This window comes from Aotus nancymaae, unplaced genomic scaffold (assembly GCF_030222135.1).
Source record: "Aotus nancymaae isolate 86718 unplaced genomic scaffold, 86718_ANA_hifiasm-v0.15.2.pri h1tg000022l_1, whole genome shotgun sequence".
Classification (NCBI taxonomy): domain Eukaryota; kingdom Metazoa; phylum Chordata; class Mammalia; order Primates; family Aotidae; genus Aotus; species Aotus nancymaae.
Window position 1 is genome coordinate 34,875,161 of NW_026988435.1, and position 21,481 is coordinate 34,896,641.

At 45.1% G+C, this 21,481-nt stretch overlaps 1 protein-coding gene across 1 annotated transcript; it reads left to right on the forward strand.

The window, feature by feature from the left end:
- Positions 1–12,119: 12,119 nt before the first annotated feature.
- Positions 12,120–12,819, forward strand: LOC105728075 (NPC intracellular cholesterol transporter 2-like). Its single transcript, XM_064379980.1, has one exon. The coding sequence runs from the start codon at positions 12,133–12,135 to the stop codon at positions 12,595–12,597; it is 465 nt and encodes a 154-aa protein (XP_064236050.1). The 5' UTR covers positions 12,120–12,132; the 3' UTR covers positions 12,598–12,819.
- The last annotated feature ends 8,662 nt before the right edge of the window (positions 12,820–21,481 follow it).

The window sequence follows — 21,481 nt, forward strand, 5'->3', positions numbered from 1 at the left end:
TGAGCCACCGCACCCGGCCTGTAATTCATTTTCAATAGCCAGCTAGGCTGGGTGTGGTGGCTCAATCCTGTAATCCCTGCAGCTGGAGAGGCTGGGGTGAGAGGATCACTTGAGCCCAGGAGTTTGACACCAGCCTGGGCAACAGAGAAAAACCCCATCTGTACAAAAAAATACAAAAATTAACTGGGCATGGTGGTGCATGCCTGTTATCCTACCTACTCAGGAGGCTGAGGCAGGAGGATTGCAGGAACCCAGGAATTCAAGGATGCAGTATTCTAGGTCTGGATGCAGTGACCACTGCATTCCAGCCTGGGTGACAGAGTAAGATGCTATCTTTAAAAAAAAAAAAGTATCCAGCTACTACAAGACAAAAATAACCCTTTCTTTTTTCTTTTTTTTTTTTGGAGACAGAGTCTCACTCCGTCTCCCAGGCTGGAGTGCAGTGGCGCAATCTCAGCTCACTGCACCTCCGCCTCCCGGGTTCAAGCAATTCTCCCGCCTCAGGCTCTAGAGTAGCCGGGATTTCAGGAGGCTGCCACCACACCCAGCTACTTTTTGTATTTTTTGTAGAGACAGGGTTTTACCATATGGCCCAGGCTGGTCTTGAGCTCCTGACCTCATGTATTCCACCCTCCTTGGTGTCCCAAAGTGCTGGGATTACAGGCGTGAGCCATGGTGCCCGACCAGTAATTTATTCTTAACTCCTGTATCACGTGTGGGAGGAGGGGAGGAGGGGAGGAACAAGACAGAGAAGGTACAGTCGCCTGGAGTTGTCAGTGTTTTGTCTGCTTTGCACTTATCTCCTCCCATTCTTCTAGTGCTTGGAACCCTCTTTCTCACGGAGAACCCATTAACCCGTCCCTGTGTGAATTCGCTGGAGTTCTTCCAGCAGCAGCATATGAGTGGGCACATGGCCCACTCTCCCAGGCCAATCAGAGTGCATGCCATTTTCTGGGTCACTGTGATGGGTCGACGTGTGGCTCCAAAGCTATGAGTCATAACCTGGCTGGGCCAATCAGAATTGCTCCTCCAGTTTTCCTGTGGACTCTTGAGAGAATGACATTTCTCTAGAGCAGAAGCCATGAAGAAAGCTAAGCTGAGAGCTGTCAGGGATGATCTTGGCCTCCATGTGGAGCTAGCTGGCCAGACAATAGTTGTAAGTTATCAGAAATTAGTGTTGGATTTTTGTCAAAATCAAAATTCTTTTTTATTTTTTTTACTTAGAGCAAAAACCTGGACCTTTATTGCTATTTTTAGGGTTTATAATTCCAATTGATAAACATTTATTGAGCAGTTGCTTACATGCCAGGTACTAGAAATACGAAGGTGAAAAACTATATATACCCTGTGGTCAGAGCACTCGTAATCTACTGAGGGAAGCAGGCACATGATTAGAGAGATAATTATTAGAAAAATTAGATTTAACAGATTTCAGAACATAAATAAGATAGCAATTAATTTTGTCCTGGGGGGAGTGGCCTGGCACTCCCAAAAGACAGCAGGGATCACAGAGAAGGAGGGGATAGGAAAGAGGTCTAAATGGGATAATTTGGTTTCCTGAACCCAACTCTACTGGAAGCCATTCCTGTTCCTTACTGATGCTGCCCAGATATGGGAAACTAATACATCTCTTTTTTTTCCATACAGCGGTTTGAATTGCATTTATATCACTGGCCAAAAACAAACAAACAAACAACGAAAAAAAAACAGGCCTGGCTGATACGGTGAAACCCTGTCTCTACTAAACATACAAAAATTGACTGGGCATGGTGGCACATGCTTGTAGTCCCAGCTACTCAGGAGGCTGAGGCAGAAGAATCACTTGAACCCAAGAGGCGGAGGTTGCAGTGAGCTAAGATTTCGCCATTGCACTCCAGTGTAGGTGACAGAGTGAGACGCCGTCTCAAAAAAAAAAAAAAATCGAGAGGCTGAGGTGGGCGGATCATGAGGTCAGGAGTTCAAGACCAGTCTGATCAACACAGTGAAACCCCGTCTCTACTAAAAATACAAAAATTAGTGGGGCGTGGTGGTGGGCACCTGTAATCCCAGCTACTTGGGAGGCTGAGGCAGAAGAATCGCTTGAACCCATGAGGTGGAGGTTGCAGTGAGCCGAGATCACGCCACTGCACTCCAGCCTGGGCGACAGAGCGAGACTCCATCTCAAACAAAACAAAACAAACAGAAACTCACCTTGACAAAGATGGAAGGTAAAGGAGAAAGATGGAGACTGGGTTGGACAGGCTGGGTGGTCTCTGAGGACCCTAAAAGCCAGGCAGAGAAGCTTGCCTTCTTATGATAGATAAATCCTTTCTAGAAGGAGGTGAGCAATGCTGTTACCGTCTTTAGCTCTGATTCTTCCCTTGATGTGCTGAGGGGCACTAAGCAGACACTTTCCTTTAACTGTAAGAAGAGAGTAACAGCAACATTTCACTCCAAACCACTGATTTAATAAGTTTAGACAGAAGAGATTATTAGCCTCAGAAACTGTTGCTTTCATTATCATTGAAATGTGCTTTTTCTGCTTTCTACTATGTTCTATTCTTCCCTCCCTGAATGCCCAGATGCAAATTAGTGAATGTAGCAATGCCCAGAGCAGTTATAACATCCAGCAGGATTACCGCAGCAGTTTTATATAAATGACCATCCTCTAAACTGTGAACATTTGATAGTATGCGGGCTCTTCTCATAATTAAAAGCCCAAAAGGGAGCCAAGGAAACATAGAGAACATTATTCTAGTGACATAAAACTGGACTGGGGAAAATCTCCTATGTCCAGAGGTGGAAGAGAAAGGATATAAAGGGAGGAGTAGAATAGAAAATGCAAATGAGAAAAAGAGACGGCAACCGAAAGAAGGGATGCAGGAGAAGATGGGGGAGAAGAGAACAAGCAGAGGCAACGGCAGGAAGCCGAGTCTGAAAAGGAGGAAAGGACTGGGGAGTGTTTAGATCAAGACTCTTCTTTTTGACCAGGCACAGTGGCTCACACCTGTAATCCCAGCACTTTGGGAGGCCAAGGCAGGCGGATCACCTGAGGTCGGGAGTTCGAGACTAGCCTGGCCAACAAGGTGAAGCCCCATTTCTACTAAAAATACAAAGATTAACCAGACGTGGTGGTGCATACCTGTAGTCCCAGCTACTTGGGGAGGCTGAGGCAGGAGAGTCACTTGAACCCAGGCGGTGGAGGTTGCAGTGAGCCGTGATTACACCACTGCACTCCAGCCTGGGCAACAGAGCAAGACTCCATCTCAAAAAAAAAAAAAAATGCCATGCATAGTGGCTCATGCCTGTAATCCCAGCACTTTGGGAGGCTGAGACAGGCAGATCGCCTAAGGTCAGCAGTTTGAGACCAGCCTGGCCAACGTGGTGAAACGTTGTCTCTACTAAAAATACAAAAATTAGCCGGATGTGGGCGAATGACTGTAATCCCAAACTCAGGGGGCTGAGGCAGGAGAATCGCTTGAATGCAGGAAGCGGAGGTTGCAGTGAGCTGAGATCGTACCACTGCACTCCAGCCTGGGCGACAAGAGCAAAACTCCATCTCAAGACCCTTCTCTTCTCTGGACCACCATTTCCTCCTCTCGGGCATCCGTAGGCAAGGCCAACTGCATCATTTGCAGGGCCCGATACAAAATCAAACTGTGGAGCCCTTTGTTCAAAATGTATTACGAATCTGGAGGCAGCAGCACAGCATTAAACCAACTGGGGCCCCGTGCGACCATGCAGGTCACATGCCCATGAAGCCGGCTCTAACAAATTAGATCAGGATTTTCAGAGGGTGTTCTGTAAAGTCCAGATATTCCAAAAACAAAAGATTCCTTAAGCTCGTCTCTGGGAAGCGGGGCACATTTCCCCATCCCTTCGTTGAAGATTCAGAAATGCCCATGAAGCGCTGCAGCAAGCCCCGCTGAAAGGCAAGAAACGCGTGTGCCTTCATTTCACCCAGTGCTTCTCAAACGCATTTGACCATAGCAACATTTTCCCCCAATTCTCCATATCAGTACCCCATATAACCCATTTTGCAAAACGTTTGAAGTCAAAGATCTTGAGGTCCCTGGAGCTCAAAGAGGCGTTAGCAATCACCCACAGCAGCCCCTCCTGCCCTGACAGTGAGTGCTCACCAATCTGCTCTGCTTGGCCTTGATGGTGACGGTGATCAGATTTGATGAGTGTGGGGCATGGGAGGAGATTACTGGGGTCGCAAAACCTGGAGGAGGTTCTCAAAGATGACATAGCAACTCCCCTAAATACGCCTCCACTCAGGCACCACGAAAGCCTCTGTTTTAATCTAAATACACTCAAAATGTTACCCCTTCATGAATTTATAACTCCCCCCACAAAAAAATTTTTGTCTGTATATTTTCGTTTTTTTTTTTTTTTGGATGAGTCTCGCTGTCGCCAGGCTAGAGTTCAGTGGCGCAATCTTGGCTCACTGCAACCTCTGCTTCCCAGTTCAAGCCATTCTTCTGCCTCAGCCTCCTGAGTAGCCAGGATTACAGGCACATGCCACCACGCCCAGCTAATGTTTATATATATATATATATATATTTTATTGCATTTTAGGTTTTGGGGTACATGTGAAAAACATGCAAGGTTGTTGCATAGGTGCATACGTGGCAGTGTGATTTGCTGCCTTCCTCCCCTTCACCCATATCTGGCATTTCTCCCCATGCTATCCCTCCCCAACTCCCCACCCCCCCCCCGCTGTCCCCCCCACTCCCCCACAACAGACCCCCGTGTATAGTGCTCCCCTCCCTGTGTCCATGTGTTCTCCTTGTTCAACACCCGCCTATAGTAGAGACGGGGTTTCACCATGTTGGCCAGGACAGTCTCAATCTCTTGACCTCATGATCCGCCCACCTCAGCCTCCTGAAGTGCTGGGATTACAGACTTGAGACACCGTGCCCGGCCTCCCCAGAAAATTTTTAAAGGGGTTTTGATACCATATGTATGACAGGGAGTCCTTGGTTGTTATGAATAAATACAATGTTTATAGAACTCTTGCATCTCAGATCATTGTATTCAAAGTGTATCATTTTATTTGGGGAGGATTTATGCTCAGAACTATCAGTATCCCAGCACCTTTGATCAGGATTCCAGGAACTTCTAAAGTGTAGACCATTATTCCCTATAAAGATTAGTTACCTTTCAATCTGGGTAAGAAGAATAAAGTTTCTTTGCAAGAGAAAGCCCAAACACCATCTTTTTCTTTCTCCATAAACACTAGGATAAGGAGAGACTTAAAAGTAGAAGCTTAAGGTTGAATCTCGTCGCTATCTTTGCTGCACTGAAGTAATCACTACATCCTCCACTCTGCCTTTGTTTTCTCATCTGTGAAATGGGAACAATAATAATAGCAAAGATTCTTCTAGCAATAAGATAATGCATGAGAAGGCTGTCTAAAAACTGAGCTGTAACAAGCGTTACTAAAGCACTTCTTACCTGTTACAAATGTCAAGAGCCAAATTTCCACAGCACGGCATGGACACATGCTTTTAAAATCAGAAAGAAACAAAACAGTTATAAAAATCCGTTAGGGAGAGAGATCCAAGATGGCTGATCACTAGCAGCTCGGGCTCCTAGCTCCCAGTGAAAGCGCAGAGAACGAGAGGACGCCACACTTTCAGACGAATATTAGTTGCTCACGGACCAGGAAATTCCCAGCGGAGGAGCCCCACGTGTCGCCAGGGCAACTCTTGTGGCCGGCGTGGCGGTTTTGCTGGTGCCTTAGTGCGCCAGTTTTTGGTGCAGAGTCCGGAGATTCCTGGGCAGAAAAGCACCATCAATCTTAACACCGCTATTTTGGCCGGCGCAGTGGATTGCTCAGATTTCGGCGCTGGGAATCAACAAGTTGGACGTCTGTTCAGAGACCTAGTTAGAAAGTCGGTAATTACAAAGACAACAGACAGATAAATATATAATGAAGGGAAGAAATCAGCGTAAAAAGGCAGAGAATACTCAAAATCAGAATGCCTCTCCCTCTATAGGGGATCGCAATTCCTCATCAGTAACGGAACAAGGCTTAATAGATTACGAATGTGTTCCAATAACAGAAGCAGGCTTCAAAACGTGGATGATAAGAAACTTCTGTGAATTAAAAGAACTTGTGCTAACCCAATGCAAAGAAACTAAGAACCTTTAAAAAAGGTTTGATGAAATGTTAACGAGAATGGACAATTTAGAGAGGAATATAAGTGAATTGATGGAGCTGAAAAACACAACACGAGAACTTCGCGAAGCATGCACAAGTTTAAACAGTCGAATTGATCACGTAGAAGAAAGGACATCAGAAGTCGAGAACCAGCTCAGTGAAATGAAACGAGAAGACAAGATTGGAGAAAAAAGGATGCAAAGGAATGAGCAAAGTCTCCAGGAAATATGGGACTATGTGAAAAGACCTAATTTACGTTTGATAGGTGTACCTGAATGTGATGAAGAGAATGAATCCAAGTTGGACAATACTCTTCAGGATATCATTCAGGAAAATTTTCCCAACCTGGCAAGGCAGGGTAATATTCAACTCCAGGTAATACAGAGAACACCACAAAGATATTCTTCAAGAAGACCAACCCCAAGGCACATAATCGCCAGATTTATTAGGGTTGAAATGAAGGAGAAAATACTAAGGGCAGCCAGAGAGAAAGGTCAGGTTACCCATAAAGGGAAACCTATCAGACTTACAGCAGATCTCTCAGCAGAAACCCTACAAGCCAGAAAAGAGTGGGGACCAATATTTAACATCCTTAAAGAAAAGAACTTTCAACCCAGAATTTCCTATCCAGCCAAACTAAGCTTTATAATCGAAGGAAAAATTAAATCCTTTGCGAACAAACAAGTACTTAAAGAGTTCACCACCACCAGGCCTGCTTTACAAGAGCTTCTGAAAGAAGCACTATACATATAAAGGAACAACCAATATCAGCCTTTCCAAAAATATATCAAAAAGAAAAGAACATTAACACAATGAAAAATTTACACTAACTAATGGGCAAAACAGCCAGCTAGCATCAAATGCTAGTATTAAAGTTATATATATTCTAATCGGATAAAAAGCCAAAACCCATTGGTATGCTGCATCCAGACCCATCTCACATGCAACGATACACAAAGACTCAAAACAAAGAGAAGGAGGAAGATTTATCAACCAGAGAGTAAAAATAAACAAAAAGCAGGAGATGCAATTCTCGCCTCGGATAAAGTAGACTTTAAAGTAACAAAGAGCAAAAGAGGCAAAGAAGGACATTACATAATGGCAAAAGGATCAATGTAACAAGAAGAGCTAACGATTTTATAGATCAACAAGACAGAAAATTAACAAGGACATCCAGGACTTGAACTCAGACCTGGAACAAGTAAACTTAATAAACATTTATAGAACTCTCCACTTCAAATACATAAAACATACATTACCACCTCACCTATTCCATAAGTGACTACATAATTGGAAGTAAATCACTCCTCAGTAATTGCATAGCATTTCATAGGTTTAAATGAAATATTGGTTGGCTGCTCGTTTGTTATTTTCTTCCCTTATTCCTTCCTGTTTACATCAAGTATAATTATTGGTATAAAAGAGGTTTTCAATACCCATTACTAAACTGCATTCTAGCCTGGGCAAGAAAGCAATACTCCCATTCTCTCTTTCTCTTCCTTTTTCCTCTTCTTCTTTATTCTTTTTCTTTCTTTCTTTCAAAAAAAAAAAAAAATCCTTAGTGAGATTGTCCCTCACTGGTCACTTTGCTTGGAGGTTCAAACTATAACTCAAAGCTATGGAATATGCTTACTTGGGAGGTTCTTAAAGCCCCTATACATGAATCTTTTTGAAACATATTAAGGGTCCTTAGAAATCTGATCTGGTCTGACTCTCAGAGCACTCTGATGACACCTGCTGGCTAGGCATGGTATGACAGATGTGCTCTAGACAGAGGGAGGTGGTCTGGAACTCCTGAGTTGAGTACCTGGGAAACTGAGGCTGGAGAGAAATCCTGACCTTCAGTCTTGTGCTCAAAGTGTGGTCCTAGGGCCTCTAGTATCAGCGTTACTACGAGTTTGTAAATGTGGAATAAGACTCTACATTTTTCTTTTTTTTTAGAGACAGGGTCTTGCTATGTTGCCCAGGCTAGTCTCAAACTCCTGGACTCAAGCAATCCTCTCGCATCAGCCTCTTGAGTTGCTGGGATTACAGGTACTGGCTCAGACTCTGCATTTTCATGAGATCCTCCAAGCAATTCGTGTGCGCATTAGAGTTGAAGAAACATTTGTTTTTATTTTCTTTCTTTTTTTGAGACGGAGTCTCGCTCTGTCTCCCAGGCTGGAATGCCATGGCATGATCCTGGCTCACTGCAACCTCCATCTTCCGGGTCCAAGTGATTCTCCTGCCTCAGTCTCCCGAGTAGCTGGGACTACAGGCGCGTGCCACCACGCCTGGCTAGTTTTTGCGTTTTTTTTATTTATTTATTTTTTTATTTTTTTTGAGACGGAGTTTCGCTCTTGTTACCCAGGCTGGAGTGCAATGGCGCCATCTGGGCTCACCGCAACCTCCACCTCCTGGGTTCAGGCAATTCTCCTACCTCAGCCTCCTGAGTAGCTGGGATTACAGGCATGCGCCACCATGCCCGGCTAATTTTTTGTATTTTTAGTAGAGACGGGGTTTCACCACGTTGACCAGGATGGTCTCGATCTCTTGACCTCGTGATCCACCCGCCTCGGCCTCCCAAAGTGCTGGGATTATAGGCGTGAGCCACCGCGCCCGGCCCGTTTTTGCGTTTTTAGTAGAGACGGGGTTTCGCCATGTTGGCCAGGCTGGTCTCGAACTTCCGACCTTGTCATGATCCACCTGCCTCGGCCTCCCAAAGTGCTGGGATTACAGGTGTGAGCCACCGCACCTGGCTGTTTTTATTTTTTTGAGACAAGAGTCTCGCTCTGTCATCCAGACTGTACTGTAATGGTGCCATCCCAGTTCACTACAACCTCTGCCTCCCAGGCTCAAGTGATATGCCCACCTCAGCCTCCTGAGTGGCTGGGACCACAGGCACGAGCCACCACGCCTGGCTAATTTTTGTAATTTTTGTAGAGACACGGTTTCACCATGTTACCCAGACTGGTCTCGAACTCCTGAGCTCAAGCGATCCACCCACCTCAGCCTCCCAAAGTGCTGGGATTACAGGCATGAGCCACTGTGCCTGGCCAAAAAAAATTTTTTTTTAGGTCATCATAGGGCTAGCAACTCACAGAAAGCTTGGCACTTCTGCTGTTTTTGGTCCAAGCCTTTCGTTGTACCAGTGCATAAACAGGCCCATCACCCCACAACTATCTTCTTCCTTCCTTCCTTCCTTCCTTCCCTCCCTCCCTCCCTCCCTCCTTCCTTCCTTCCTTCCTTCCTTCCCTCCCTCCCTCCCTCCCTCCCTCCTTCCTTCCTTCACTCTCTCTCTCTCTTTCTTTCTTTCTTTTTTTAAAATGGAGTTTTGCTTTTGTTGCCCAGGCTGGAGTGCAATGGTATGATCTTAGCTAACCGAAACCTCCGTCTCCTGGGTTCACGAGATTCTCCTGCCTCAGCCTCCTGAGTATCTGGGATTACAGGCATGTGCCACCACACCTGACTAATTTTTTTTTTTTTTAGTAGAGACAGGGTTTCTCCATGTTGGTCAGGCTGGTCTCAAACTCCTGACCTCAGGTGATCCACCTGCCTCGGCCTCCCAAAGTGCTGGGATTACAGGCGTGAGCCAACAGTGTTTCTTACTTTCATTTTTATCTATTTTCTACTTATTCTATTGAAGACATTTTTCCTCCCAGAGGAACACTCCTATAATTCTGTAACAAAATGAGAGGCAAACAGGATGCCCATTACAGAAAATGTGCTTTAAGATCTCATTTTCCAAAATACAAAGGCTTCTTACAAGTGCGTGTGGGTTTTTTTTAATGTTATGTGTGCTGGTCACACCTACAAATAACAAATAATAAATAACAACAGCACAAGGGAAACAGGGCTGGTGCCCCGCTTCCAACAAACACCTGACACATTCATTTCTGTTGCTTTGTTTGTAATAGAAATAGATTCTAGGAAATATAAGCAAAAAAGAAATAAACAAATGAAATGTATTAGATGAATATGGCGGTAACTTATAGTAAAACAATTCAAGCTGAACAATAACATCTCACAAAGGACAGGAAACAGGGCATTAGGTGTCCAGGAAGCTGGTGTTTCCAGGGCAACACCTTTGGGACAATTGTTTTCAGCCCTGCCTGTGTCACTGATCAGTATACAAATTCTGGGGACAGAGAGTCTGTTAGGCCTGGCTTGGTTCATATCCAGCCTTTGGATAAAGAAGGGCAGGATATTTTGATTTCTGGACTCCTCAAAAGCATATCTGATGAGGAAGGCTGAGTGAGCATCCATTTTGATTGGTTGAACCTGGCCATGCCCAAGTCATTCCAGTTGTTGCAAATTTTGACTATCACCCTGAGAGAGGGGTAAATCCCCAAAGGAAAACTGGGTTTTCAGCAGGGTGCAGGGGTTCACGCCTGTAATCCCAGCACTTTGGGAGCCTGAGGTGGACAGATCACCTGAGGTCAGGAGTTCCGAGACCAACCTGGCCAACATGGTGAAACCCCATCTCTACTAAAACTACAAAAATTAGCCAGATGTGCTGGTGGGCACCTGTAATTCAGCTACTTGAGAGGCTGAGGCATGAGAATCACTTGAGCCTAGGAGGTGGAGGTTGCAGTGAGCCAAGATTGTGCCACTGCACTCCAGCCTGGGTGACAGAGAGAGACTCTATTAAAAAAAAAAAAAGAAAAAAGAAAGAAAGCGGGGGAAAAAAGAAAAAAGAAGAAAAGGTTAATAGGTAGGTGAAACCATGCCTCTCTATTGTGAGACAGGTATGCGCCATGATATTGATTGTTAAGAATATTTATAGCCTATTGATGGTATTGACTGACAAGAATATTTATAGCCTATTTACTCTAAAATCCATGTATTATTATTATTCCAAACCCATTAATTATAATTCCAAAACATATCTATTTTTAACTATTTAAGCACATTATTGGAACATTCAGTGAGAGCGTGATGATCTTTGATTCTTCAAGGCAAATCAACTTTGTACCATGTCATCGGAATAAAACAGAATTTAAACAGTTGAAAGGACCTCTACTCTCCCAAGACCTCTGGTGCCCACCCCCCATCTAATATTCTAATATATTCATAGATGATAAACAAATGGCAAGAGTCTCTTATTTCTTTTTTAAATGAGAAGAAAGACTGCGTAGCTATGAAAAATATACTCTGTCACCAGAGCCACACCACAGTTCTTTAGAGGAATAAATAGCTGCAGTCTCATAGCAACATTCAGTTGAACAATGCTGAGAGCTGAAAGGCATTCTTCGGTTAGAAATTCATGCCTACAAGAGGACACCGTGCACGAAGTTCCTCACTGTTAATTACAGATAATAAAGTCAGTCCTCAGGCAGTGGAAATAAGCGTCCATCATGCAGCTGGCTTCTTGGGAATTTTGCAAGGATTGACCGATGTCCTCAGAAACCTAAAATGAATGAATATGCTTTTTTTTTCCTTTTTTTGAGACAAGGTCTCTCTCTGTTGCCTAGGTTGCTGTGCAGTGGCACAATTTCGGCTCACTGCAACCTCCACCTCCTAGGTTCAAGCGATTCTCCTGCCTCAGCCTCCCAAGTAGCTGGGATTACAGGTGTGTGCCACCACGCCCGGCTGATTTTTGTATTTCTAGTAGAGACAGGCGTTTCACCATGTTGGCCAGGCTGGTCTCAAACCCCTGACCTCAGGCAATCTGCCCACCTCAACTTCCCAATGTGCTGGGATTACAGGCATGAGCCACCGTGCCCAGCCAAATCTGCATATTTACAGAGAGGACTCAGTGACCAGACCTGTAACCTCACAGAGGCTTCTTGAAAGTGTTTTCTTTTATATTCTGTGCACTGGTCTCACCTACAAATAACAAGTAATAATGATAACAGCACAAGAGAAACAAGGATGATGTCCCTCTCCTACTTGCTACAGACATACCTCGGCAAACAGCTGAAATATTCATGGAGCCTATTTGAAGCCTTATTTCTCTGCTTAAAAACTGTTCTTCTCCCGAGCTTGGAACTTTGTTAGCCGCGATGAGTTTCCTGGCCGCTACATTCCTGCTCTTGGTGTTCAGCGCAGCCGCTCAGGCCGAACCAATGCAGTTCAAGGACTGCGGTTCTGTGGATGGAGTTATGAAGGAAGTGAATGTGAGCCCATGCCCCACTCAGCCCTGCCAACTGAGCAAAGGACAGTCATACAGTGTCAATGTCACCTTCACCAGCAATATTCAATCTAAAAGCAGCAAGGCCATGGTGCATGGCATCCTGATGGGCGTCCCAGTTCCCTTTCCCATTCCTGAGTCTGACGGCTGTAAGAGTGGCATTAACTGCCCCATCCAAAAAGACAAGACCTATAGCTACCTGAATAAACTACCAGTGAAAAGTGAATATCCCTCTATAAAACGGGTGGTGGAGTGGCAACTTCAGGATGATGCAGACCGAAGTCTCTTCTGCTGGGAAATCCCAGTACAGATCGTTACTCATCAAGTGCCTCATTGAGTTCAGTGCATCTGGCCAACGAGTCTGCTGACTCTTGACAGCACCTCCAGCTCTGCTGCTTCAACAACAGTGACTTGCTCTCCAATGGTATCCAGTGATTCGTTGAAGAGGAGGTGCTCTGTGGGAGAAACTCAGCTCTGGATGGCTGCTTCTCGGTGGCTGTCTTATGTTTCTTTTTCTATCTTAGGTGGTTTTCATTAAATGCAGCACTTGTTTAGCAGATGTTTAATTTTTTTTTTTAACATGTGGCCTCTTTCTACACCTGGAAGTGTACCCTTGAATAAATAAAAACTCGTTTGTCTTGTCAAAAAAAACCCAAAAAACAAAACTGTTCTTCTATAAAGTAAAATAATCGATTTTTGTACTTTCTGGGGAATCTGACATCCATGGCTAGTAAATGCACATTTATTTCCTTCTTTCCTTCCCTCCCTCCCTCCCTCCCTCCCTCCTTCCTTCCTTCTTTCCTTCCTTCCTTTCTTTCTTTCGAGATGGGGTTTCCCTCTTGTTGCCCGGGCTGGAGTGCAATGGTACCGTCTCGGCTCACAGCTACCTCTGCCTCCCAGGTTCAAATGATTCTCCTGCTTCAGCCTCCCAAGTAGCTAGCTGGGAATATAGGCACCCGCCACCACACCTGGCTAATTTTTGGATTTTTAGTAGAGATGGGGTTTCACTATGTTGGCCAGGCTGGTCGCGAACTCTTGACCTCAGGTGATCCACCCACCTTGGCCTTCCAAAGTGCTGGGATTATCGGCGTGAACCACTGTGCCCAGCCTACCTTCATATGTTTTAATGAGAAACTAATGTTTTTCTCCATACTCTGGAGACACGTTGGCTCTCTAGGAAGTGGTGGCAGGTTTACAGCCATGATTACCTAACTGAGACAGCTCAGGGCAGAGCAATGGAACTGGAGTCCCTTCCTGACTCTGTCATCTTATTCCAGAGTGGGCTAGGCCAGGAACCTGGCTTCACTGCACCTCACAATTAAGTGACAGATTTCTGTTCACTCCTAATGCAGCTCTAAAAGCTGCCTTTCTAGTAATCTTCTAAGGGTAGAAAAGAGAGTCAAAAGAGGCTGGGCATGGTGACTCATGACTGTAATCCCAGCACATTGGGAAGTTGAGGTGGACAGATTGCCTGAGGTCAGGGGTTTGAGACCAGCCTGACCAACATAGTAAAACTCTGTCTCTACTAAAAATGCAAAAATAAAAATAAATAAATAAATAAGCCAGGTATGTGCCTGTAATCCCAGCTACTTGGGAGGCTGAGACAGGAGAGTCACTTCAACCTAGGAGGCACAGGTTGCAGTGAGCTAAGATCGTGCCACTGCACTCCAGCCTGGGCAGCAAAGCAAGTCTTCATCTTAAAAAAAAAAAAAAGAGGAGAGGGTCAAAAGAAATGAACAGAAAGCCACCTTTCCCTCCTTAAATATATCTTGGCCCTCTCCAAAAAAAGAAAAACAAAACCAACTCACATTTGAAACATTCCTTTAGGTCCCGCATCTCTGGCCTGTGGACTTTGGGGGAGCAGGTCCAGGAAATAAGTCCTTGAATTGGAAGCCAGAGGTACAAGAAAAATGGATCCAGGAGGTTATCCTTTAAATACCAAATCCTTGATCAGGCCTCCTTCCACCAACTGTTCTTTCTTCATCTGAACAAAGAAGCAGTGGTCGGTACCAAAAGGCACTGTCCACCATGCTGGTCTGTTTCTCTCCTGCATTGTCACCCTGAATGCTGAGATGGTGGCTTATCAGGACCTTGGAGAGATCAACGCTATCCTGAGAGATTGAATTAAGATTGGTAAATACCTTGACAGGCTAGAACAATGGATGAAATCTAACAATTGAAATTGAATCAGGATATATGTACATTCTGGTCCACAGAATGCCAAGTGCATAAAAATAACTGATACTGTGGAAAGAGGTCGGTCTAGAATGTTCAGGTTACTACAGTCTCAGTCCGTGCTAACAGGATGACGTGGCACCCCTACTCAACCCAAATGTAGCGTGGTGTGGGCTTGATGAACAAAGCTGATGGAAGCAAGAGAAGAAAAATCCCCCCTTATCCTTTGTTCAGGCCACATCTATGTCGTTAGCAGGACTTGAATGTAAGAAGTGTGGGAAGTAGAAAAGTTCCTTTTTAAAGTTTTCTTTCTTGTTAAAAAATAAGTGTGCCAATAACTTTGTGAAGCCCTATCCTATGTAGCTGTTAGACATGCCATGCTTACAGGCACGTAGTATATTCTATGTCCTTGTACTTTAACCAAGATATCTGTGCTGGATGTGCTCACAGGCGTGTCCCAGTTCTCTACTGCTTTTACCTTAGAAAAGTTTTAAGTTGTTAGCCAGTCGGATTTTAGCTTAGATGGTGAGGTCTGGCTCCAGCCAATGGAGATCAGACACAGCAGTAAGAACAACCCCAAATTCGTAAGGGATACATTGGTCTGCTTTCCTTTATCCATTGTACTCTTGTGGCAAGGTGACTAGTGAGAGTACCCTTCCTGCAGTCCAGGAAGTAAAAACTGTGTTGCTGAAAGATCCTTTGTCTCAGTGCTGAGTTTTCTTTGTGGCACCGAGCGTCTATTTCCAACAGGAAGGAAAGTCAGATAGACTCCACTCAGGTGAATGGTGGCCCTGCTGGACAGAGAGACCATGAAAAGAATCCAGAGCTCAACCAGGGCCTGAAAATGTGTATACAGACAGCAGCAACCTTAATGCAGAGTCTCAGCCACCGAAAGCAGGTGCTAAAATTAAAAGGGTTTGAGAAAGAATCACATAGGAAAGTGAAAGAGTTGATGGGGTGGAAGTGTCAGAAGGCAAGGCATTTAGGTATCTTAAAAGAACTAAAAGAAAGGCAATCAAGTGGAAAAGGATGTTTGATGCAGCCTCATTGGAGGTTGTGAGTCAAATTAGGGGAGCACAAATTGCAGAGTGGGGTGACAGAGACGTGGGAGACAGGGACAGAACTCATTTGCATTGATTATGGGCTCAGAGTCCCTGTTAGGTTGAAAATAAAAAGCATTCAGCGGGCCAGGTGCTGTGGCTCACACCTGTAATCCCAGCACTTTGAGAGGCTGAGGTGGGCGGATCACCTGAGGTCAGGAGTTTGAGACCAGCCTGGTCAACAAGGTGAAACCCTGCCCTGTCTCTACTAAAAATACAAAAATTAGCCAGGTGTGGTGGTGCGTGCCTGTGACCTCAGCTACTTGGGAGGCTGAGGCAGGAGAATCACTCAAAGCCAGGAGGTGGAGCTTGCAGTGAGCTGAGATCACGCCACTGCACTCCAGCCTGGGTGACAGAGCAAGACTCTGTCTCAAAAAAAAAAAAAAAAGCATTCAGCAAATTATCCAGAAGCATCTTGGCCAGAATGTGTGCCGCTCAGATCCCTGTCTCAGCAATCTCTGCCTGATAAGCAATGTTATTGCCCTTGAGCAGCTAAGCCAATATCCTTGGGATGGTAAAACTACTCCCTTCGGCCCAAGCACTCTTTTAAAAAAACCAGAATCACTATTTATTGAAGTATAACCTACACACAGGAATGCACACATAGCTAAACGTAGGGCTTGAAAAGATTGCAGAAACAGCACACGCATGGATCCAGAGCCTAGACTGAGCAGCAGACAGAAGCCCCTCATATTCCATTCTTGTCACTACCTTTCCCCAGTGGTGATTTCTGTCCTTTTTTTTTTTTTTTGAGACAGAGTTTTGCTCTGTCACCCAGGCTTCAGTGCAGTGGCATGACCTTGGCTCACTGTAGCCTCCACCTCCTGGGTTTAAGCAATTCTCCTGCCTCAGCCCCTTGAATAACTGCAACTATAAGGGCCCGCCACCACACCCAGCTAACTTTTTTTGTATTTTTATTAGAGATGGAGTTTCACCATGTTGGCTAGTCTGGTCTTGAACTCCTGGCCTCAGGTGATCTACCCGCCTTGACCTCCCAAAGTACTGGGATTACAGGTGTGAGCCACCGCACCTGGCCAAGATTTTGCTTTTTAATTTGGAAAATTAAGTGTAGCAATTCTGTAGTAGGCATGAAGTATAATGACTTAAGACAGTGGGAGATCAGGCAACAGCAGACAGGATATATCAACAAAATGGCTGGTGCAGTGGCACATGCTTATAATCCCAGCACTTTGGGAGGCTGAGGTGGGAGGATCACTTGAGCTCAAAAGTGCAAGACCAGCCTGGGCAGCATGGCAAACCTAATCTCTCCAAAAAAAGACAAAATTAGCCAGATATGGTGGTGTGCGCCTGTAGTCCCAGCTACTTGAGAGGCTGAAGTGGGAGCATTGCTTGAGCCCAAGAAGTCTCAGTGAGCCAAGATCACACCACTGCAGTCCAGTATGGGCAACAGAGGAAGACCCTGTCAAGAGAGAAAGAAAAGAGAGAGAGAGAGAGAGAAAGGAAAGAAAGAGAAAGAGAGGGAGAGGAGGGAGGGAGAGAGGGAGGGAATTTCCTATGGCACACATATGCCCATTGTAATGCTCTTTTCCCAAGTAAACAGCATGTTCTTTTGGAGAGCCTCTGTTTATTTAGGTTGACCGTCATAAGAGTGGAGCCCTTATGAATGGGACGAGTGCCCGATAAAACTGATTTATGGTAACAGAAGTCAGAATGGGCTGGGCATAGTGGCTCATGACTGTAATGCCAACACTTTAGGAGTCCAATAGTAATAGAATGTAATTCACAAATAAAAGTCACAAATGTAAGCCATATATGTAATTTAAAATTTTCCAGGCGGGGTGCGGTGCCTCATGCCTGTAATCCCAGCACTTTTGGAGGCTGAGGTGGGCAGATCACCTGAGGTCAGGAGTTTGAGACCAGCCTGACGAACATGGATAAACCCTGTCTCTACTAAAAATACAGAATTAGTGGGGCGTGGTGGCTCGTGCATGTAATCCCAGCTACTTGGGAGGCTGAAGCAAGAGAATCGCTTGAACCCAGGAGGCAGAGGTCGCAGTGAGCCGAGATTGCGCCATTGCACTCTAGCCTGGGCAATAAGAGCATAACTCCATCTCAAAAAAAAAAAAAAAGTACATAGAGAATGGAGTGCTCTAGAACTTGAAGAATCCCAGCAATTCAAATGATCCAATCCGATCCACTCTCTATGATGAGGTAATGGCCTCAGAGAGGTCCCCCAGCTAGATATTGATGGAGCTGGGATTAGAACTCGGTCTCCTGAATTTCCTTCCAAATTATCTCATTAAACACAGATGCCAGGTTACAACTGAGACCGGGGGCACCTTTCTCATTGCATATCTAAGACCATGAAAAATGTAAAACGCAAGAATACATAAATGCACCTTCATTGGCTTTCAGAACAAAAACATCAGCACGTTGGACAGCCTCTGGAAAACTCCACTATACACTTATGAGTGAATGAGAGTGAAAAAGGAAAATCATTTCTTAGTATTGTCATTAAATAGTATTTGACCTATTTGGAGCATGAAGGTCCATAGTCCAGGAGCACCCATCTCTGTGGAACAAAATACAAATGGTGCCTCCTAGAGTTGTGCAGTAGCCCTGTGCCCAAACCTAGCATTCAAGCCATCCCCCAGGAGTAATCCTAAAAGCACATTCATACTTGAGGCTGACCTGGGTGGGTAATGGAGGTGGTGACCGTGAAAACATTGTTTCTCCATGTGCAGCCAAGTCACCCTATAGAGCTCAACCCCCAGATCCTGGCTCAATCAACTCTGCTCTTAGGACCTCATTCTGCTAACGAAGGTCCAGAAAAGGAAGGAGTCACGTGTTTCCCAGAGGGTATGCAGCCAACAGTGCCATCCAGTTTGCCGAAGTCCCTCTGTGGCCCTGCTGTCACTTTCCCAGCTCCAGACAAATGCTTTTTCCCCCCCCTAACTCTCAACTCAGCATTGTGGGAACTAAACATCGCAATCAGCTTCACGAGCCTCACTGTTGCCATGGGTTACATGAATTCGAATCTCAGGATGGAACCAAAACAACCCCTTAAATATCAGCCCTCGAGTGGGAAGCGAAATGAAGTGCTAACACCGTAAAGGCAAACAGGAGACGCATGGCAAGGGGTGGGTCCCGCTGCAGCAGGATGGGTGGTTGCTGCCTGCAGCCTCGATTTGTTAACAGCTGCTAAAAATATTCTCTTACGGGGCTTGCACGTCATGGCAGATATGCAGAGAGATAAGAAGGAATGTCTGAAACTAGACCTGTGCTGTCTAATCTGGTAGCCACTGGCCACAGGTGGCCATGAAGCTCTTGAAACGTGGCTAGTCTGACTTAAGATGTGCTATAAGAATAAAACCCATGCCAGATGGCCAAGACTTAGGATGAAAAAGGAATGTAAAAGCCACATTCATAATTTTAGGTTATTTGTTGTTAGTCATTGTATTGGATTACCTAAAATATACTATATAGTGGATTATCATACAGAACTGAATAAATTGGGTTAAATAAAATATATTAGTAGAACTAATTTCACCTCATTTTACTTTGTTTTTTTTGAGACAGAGTCTTGCACTGTCACCCACGCTGTAGTGCAGTGGCGCGATCTCAGTTCACTGCAATCTCCGCCTCCTGGGTTCAATCAATTCTCCTGCCTCAGCCTCCTGAGTACCTGGGATTACAGGCGTGTGCCACCACGCCCAGCTATTTTGTATTTTTAGTAGAGACGAGGTTTCACCATGTTGGCCAAGATGGTCTTGATATCCTGACCTCATGATCTGCCCGCCTCGGCCTCCCAAAGTGCTAGGATTACAGGCATGAGCCACCATGCCCAGCCTCTTTTTACTTTTTAAATGTGGCTACTGGAAAATTTTTTTTTTGAGACAGAGCTTCACTCTTGTTTCCCAGGCTGGAGTGCAATGGCATGATCTTGGCTCATTGCAACCTCTGCCTCCCAGGTTCAGGCAATTCTCCTGCCTCAGCTTCCTGTGTAGCTGGGATTACAGGCATGCACCACCTTGCCTGGCTAATTATTTTGTATTTTTAGTAGAGACGAGGTTTCTCCATGTTGGTCAGGCTGGTCTCAAACTCCTGACTTCAGGTGATCCACACACCTCAGCTTCCCAAAGTGCTGGGATTACAGGCATGAGCCACTGTGCCCTGCCTGGAAAATTGTAAATTACATATATGACTTACATTTGTGACTTTCATTTGTGAATTACATTCTATTTCTACTGGACTGCAAACTGTGGGTACCTTTTTCCAGAGGCTCGTCCTAACTCAACTCATCCTAATTTTCCTTCAAATCCTTCCTGTTCTCATTCTTTTTCCACATTTCTCTCTCTCTTTTCTTTTTTTTTTTTTTGGAATGGAGTCTCGCTCTGTCACCCAGCCTGTAGTGCAATGGCATGATCTCGGCTCACTGCAACCTCTTCCTCTCAAATTCAAGCAATTCTCCCACCTCAGGCTCCTGAGTAGCTGGGATTACAGGCACCACCATCATGCCTGGCTAGTTTTTGTATTTTTGTAGAGACGGGGTTTCACCATGTTGGCCAGGCTGGTCTTGAACTCCTGACCTCAGATGATCTGCCTGCCTCAGCCTCCCGGAGTGCTAGGATTACAGGCATGAGCCACTGCACCTGGCTCACATTTCTCTTTTATTCTCACACTTTCTATTCTTTCAACAGGAAAAACGGCTCACTTGTATTGTTAGGAAGACTAATAAATAGTTAATATTATTTAAAAGGCTAAATGCTAATGCTTTACCTGCTTTATGGCATATAATCTCCCCCAACTACCTTATAAAGTAAGTATCATTATTAGCACAGAGAGGTTGAGTAATGTGCCCAAAGTCACACAGCTAATATTTAGAAAAACTAGGATTCAAACCCCAGGAAGTCTGTCTCCCAAGCCCTCACTACTCCACCTACCATAAAATAAATGAGAAATTCTAATAGATACCTCTTGTGAATAATTGATTGTTTTTTCCCCATTTGCAGTGCCCTGGAGCCATAGGTAAGATGTGGTGAAGCTTAAAAGCTAGTGGCAGGCTCCTAAAATGCGTCCCCCGGTGCTCTGAGCTGAATTGTAGCCCCTCCCCATCTTTACCCCCAATATGGTGGTATTTGGAGATGGGGCCTTTGGTGATGAGGTTAAGTTGAGGTCATGAGGGTGGGCCCCTCATGATGGAATTAGTGTCCTTATAAGAAGAAACCCAGGAGCTTGCATGCACTCTCTCTCCCGCTCCAACACACACTGAGGAAAGGCCACATCAGCACACAGCGAGCCAGGAGGAGTGCCCTCACCAGAACCTGATTGTCCTGGCACCCTGATCGCAGACTTCCAGCCTCCAGAACTGGCAGAAATACATTCCTGTTGTTGAAGCCGCCCAGCCTGTGGTTTTGTTATGGTAGCCAGAGCAGACGAAGACATCAGCATTTGGTCATTGCGGCTGAAACAGCCAATCTCTGAGAACTTGTTATGCATTAAGAGCCTATTGAGGGGGCTCTTAGCCTTGGAAGATGGGAACAAGCAGGAAAGAGTCCATCAAAGAGCCTATGGAGACTTCAAGTGGCAGAGGGCAAAGGAATGACATAGCTGGGAGGGGGCAGGGATGCTGGGCTGAGGATGAGCGAATAGAAGGAGGCTAGAGGCACATTGTATATGATATAAGATCCACAGTTTGTAATGGGGAAAATATGTAAGATGCGTGAACAATAGAAGAACCAATATAGGGATGGTTGTAAGTGGGATTTAGAGAAAGAGAATTTCCCTGTTGACCTGGTGGGCTACTGTTGGAAATAGATGCTCAGTGCCACAAAGAAAAATCAGCACTGAGACAAAGGATCTTTTAGCAATGAAGTTTTTACTTCCTGGACTCAGGAAGGGTACTCTCACTAGCCATCTTGCCACCAGAGTACAGTGAACAAAGGAAAACACACAGATTTATCCCTTACGCATTTGGGGTCGTCC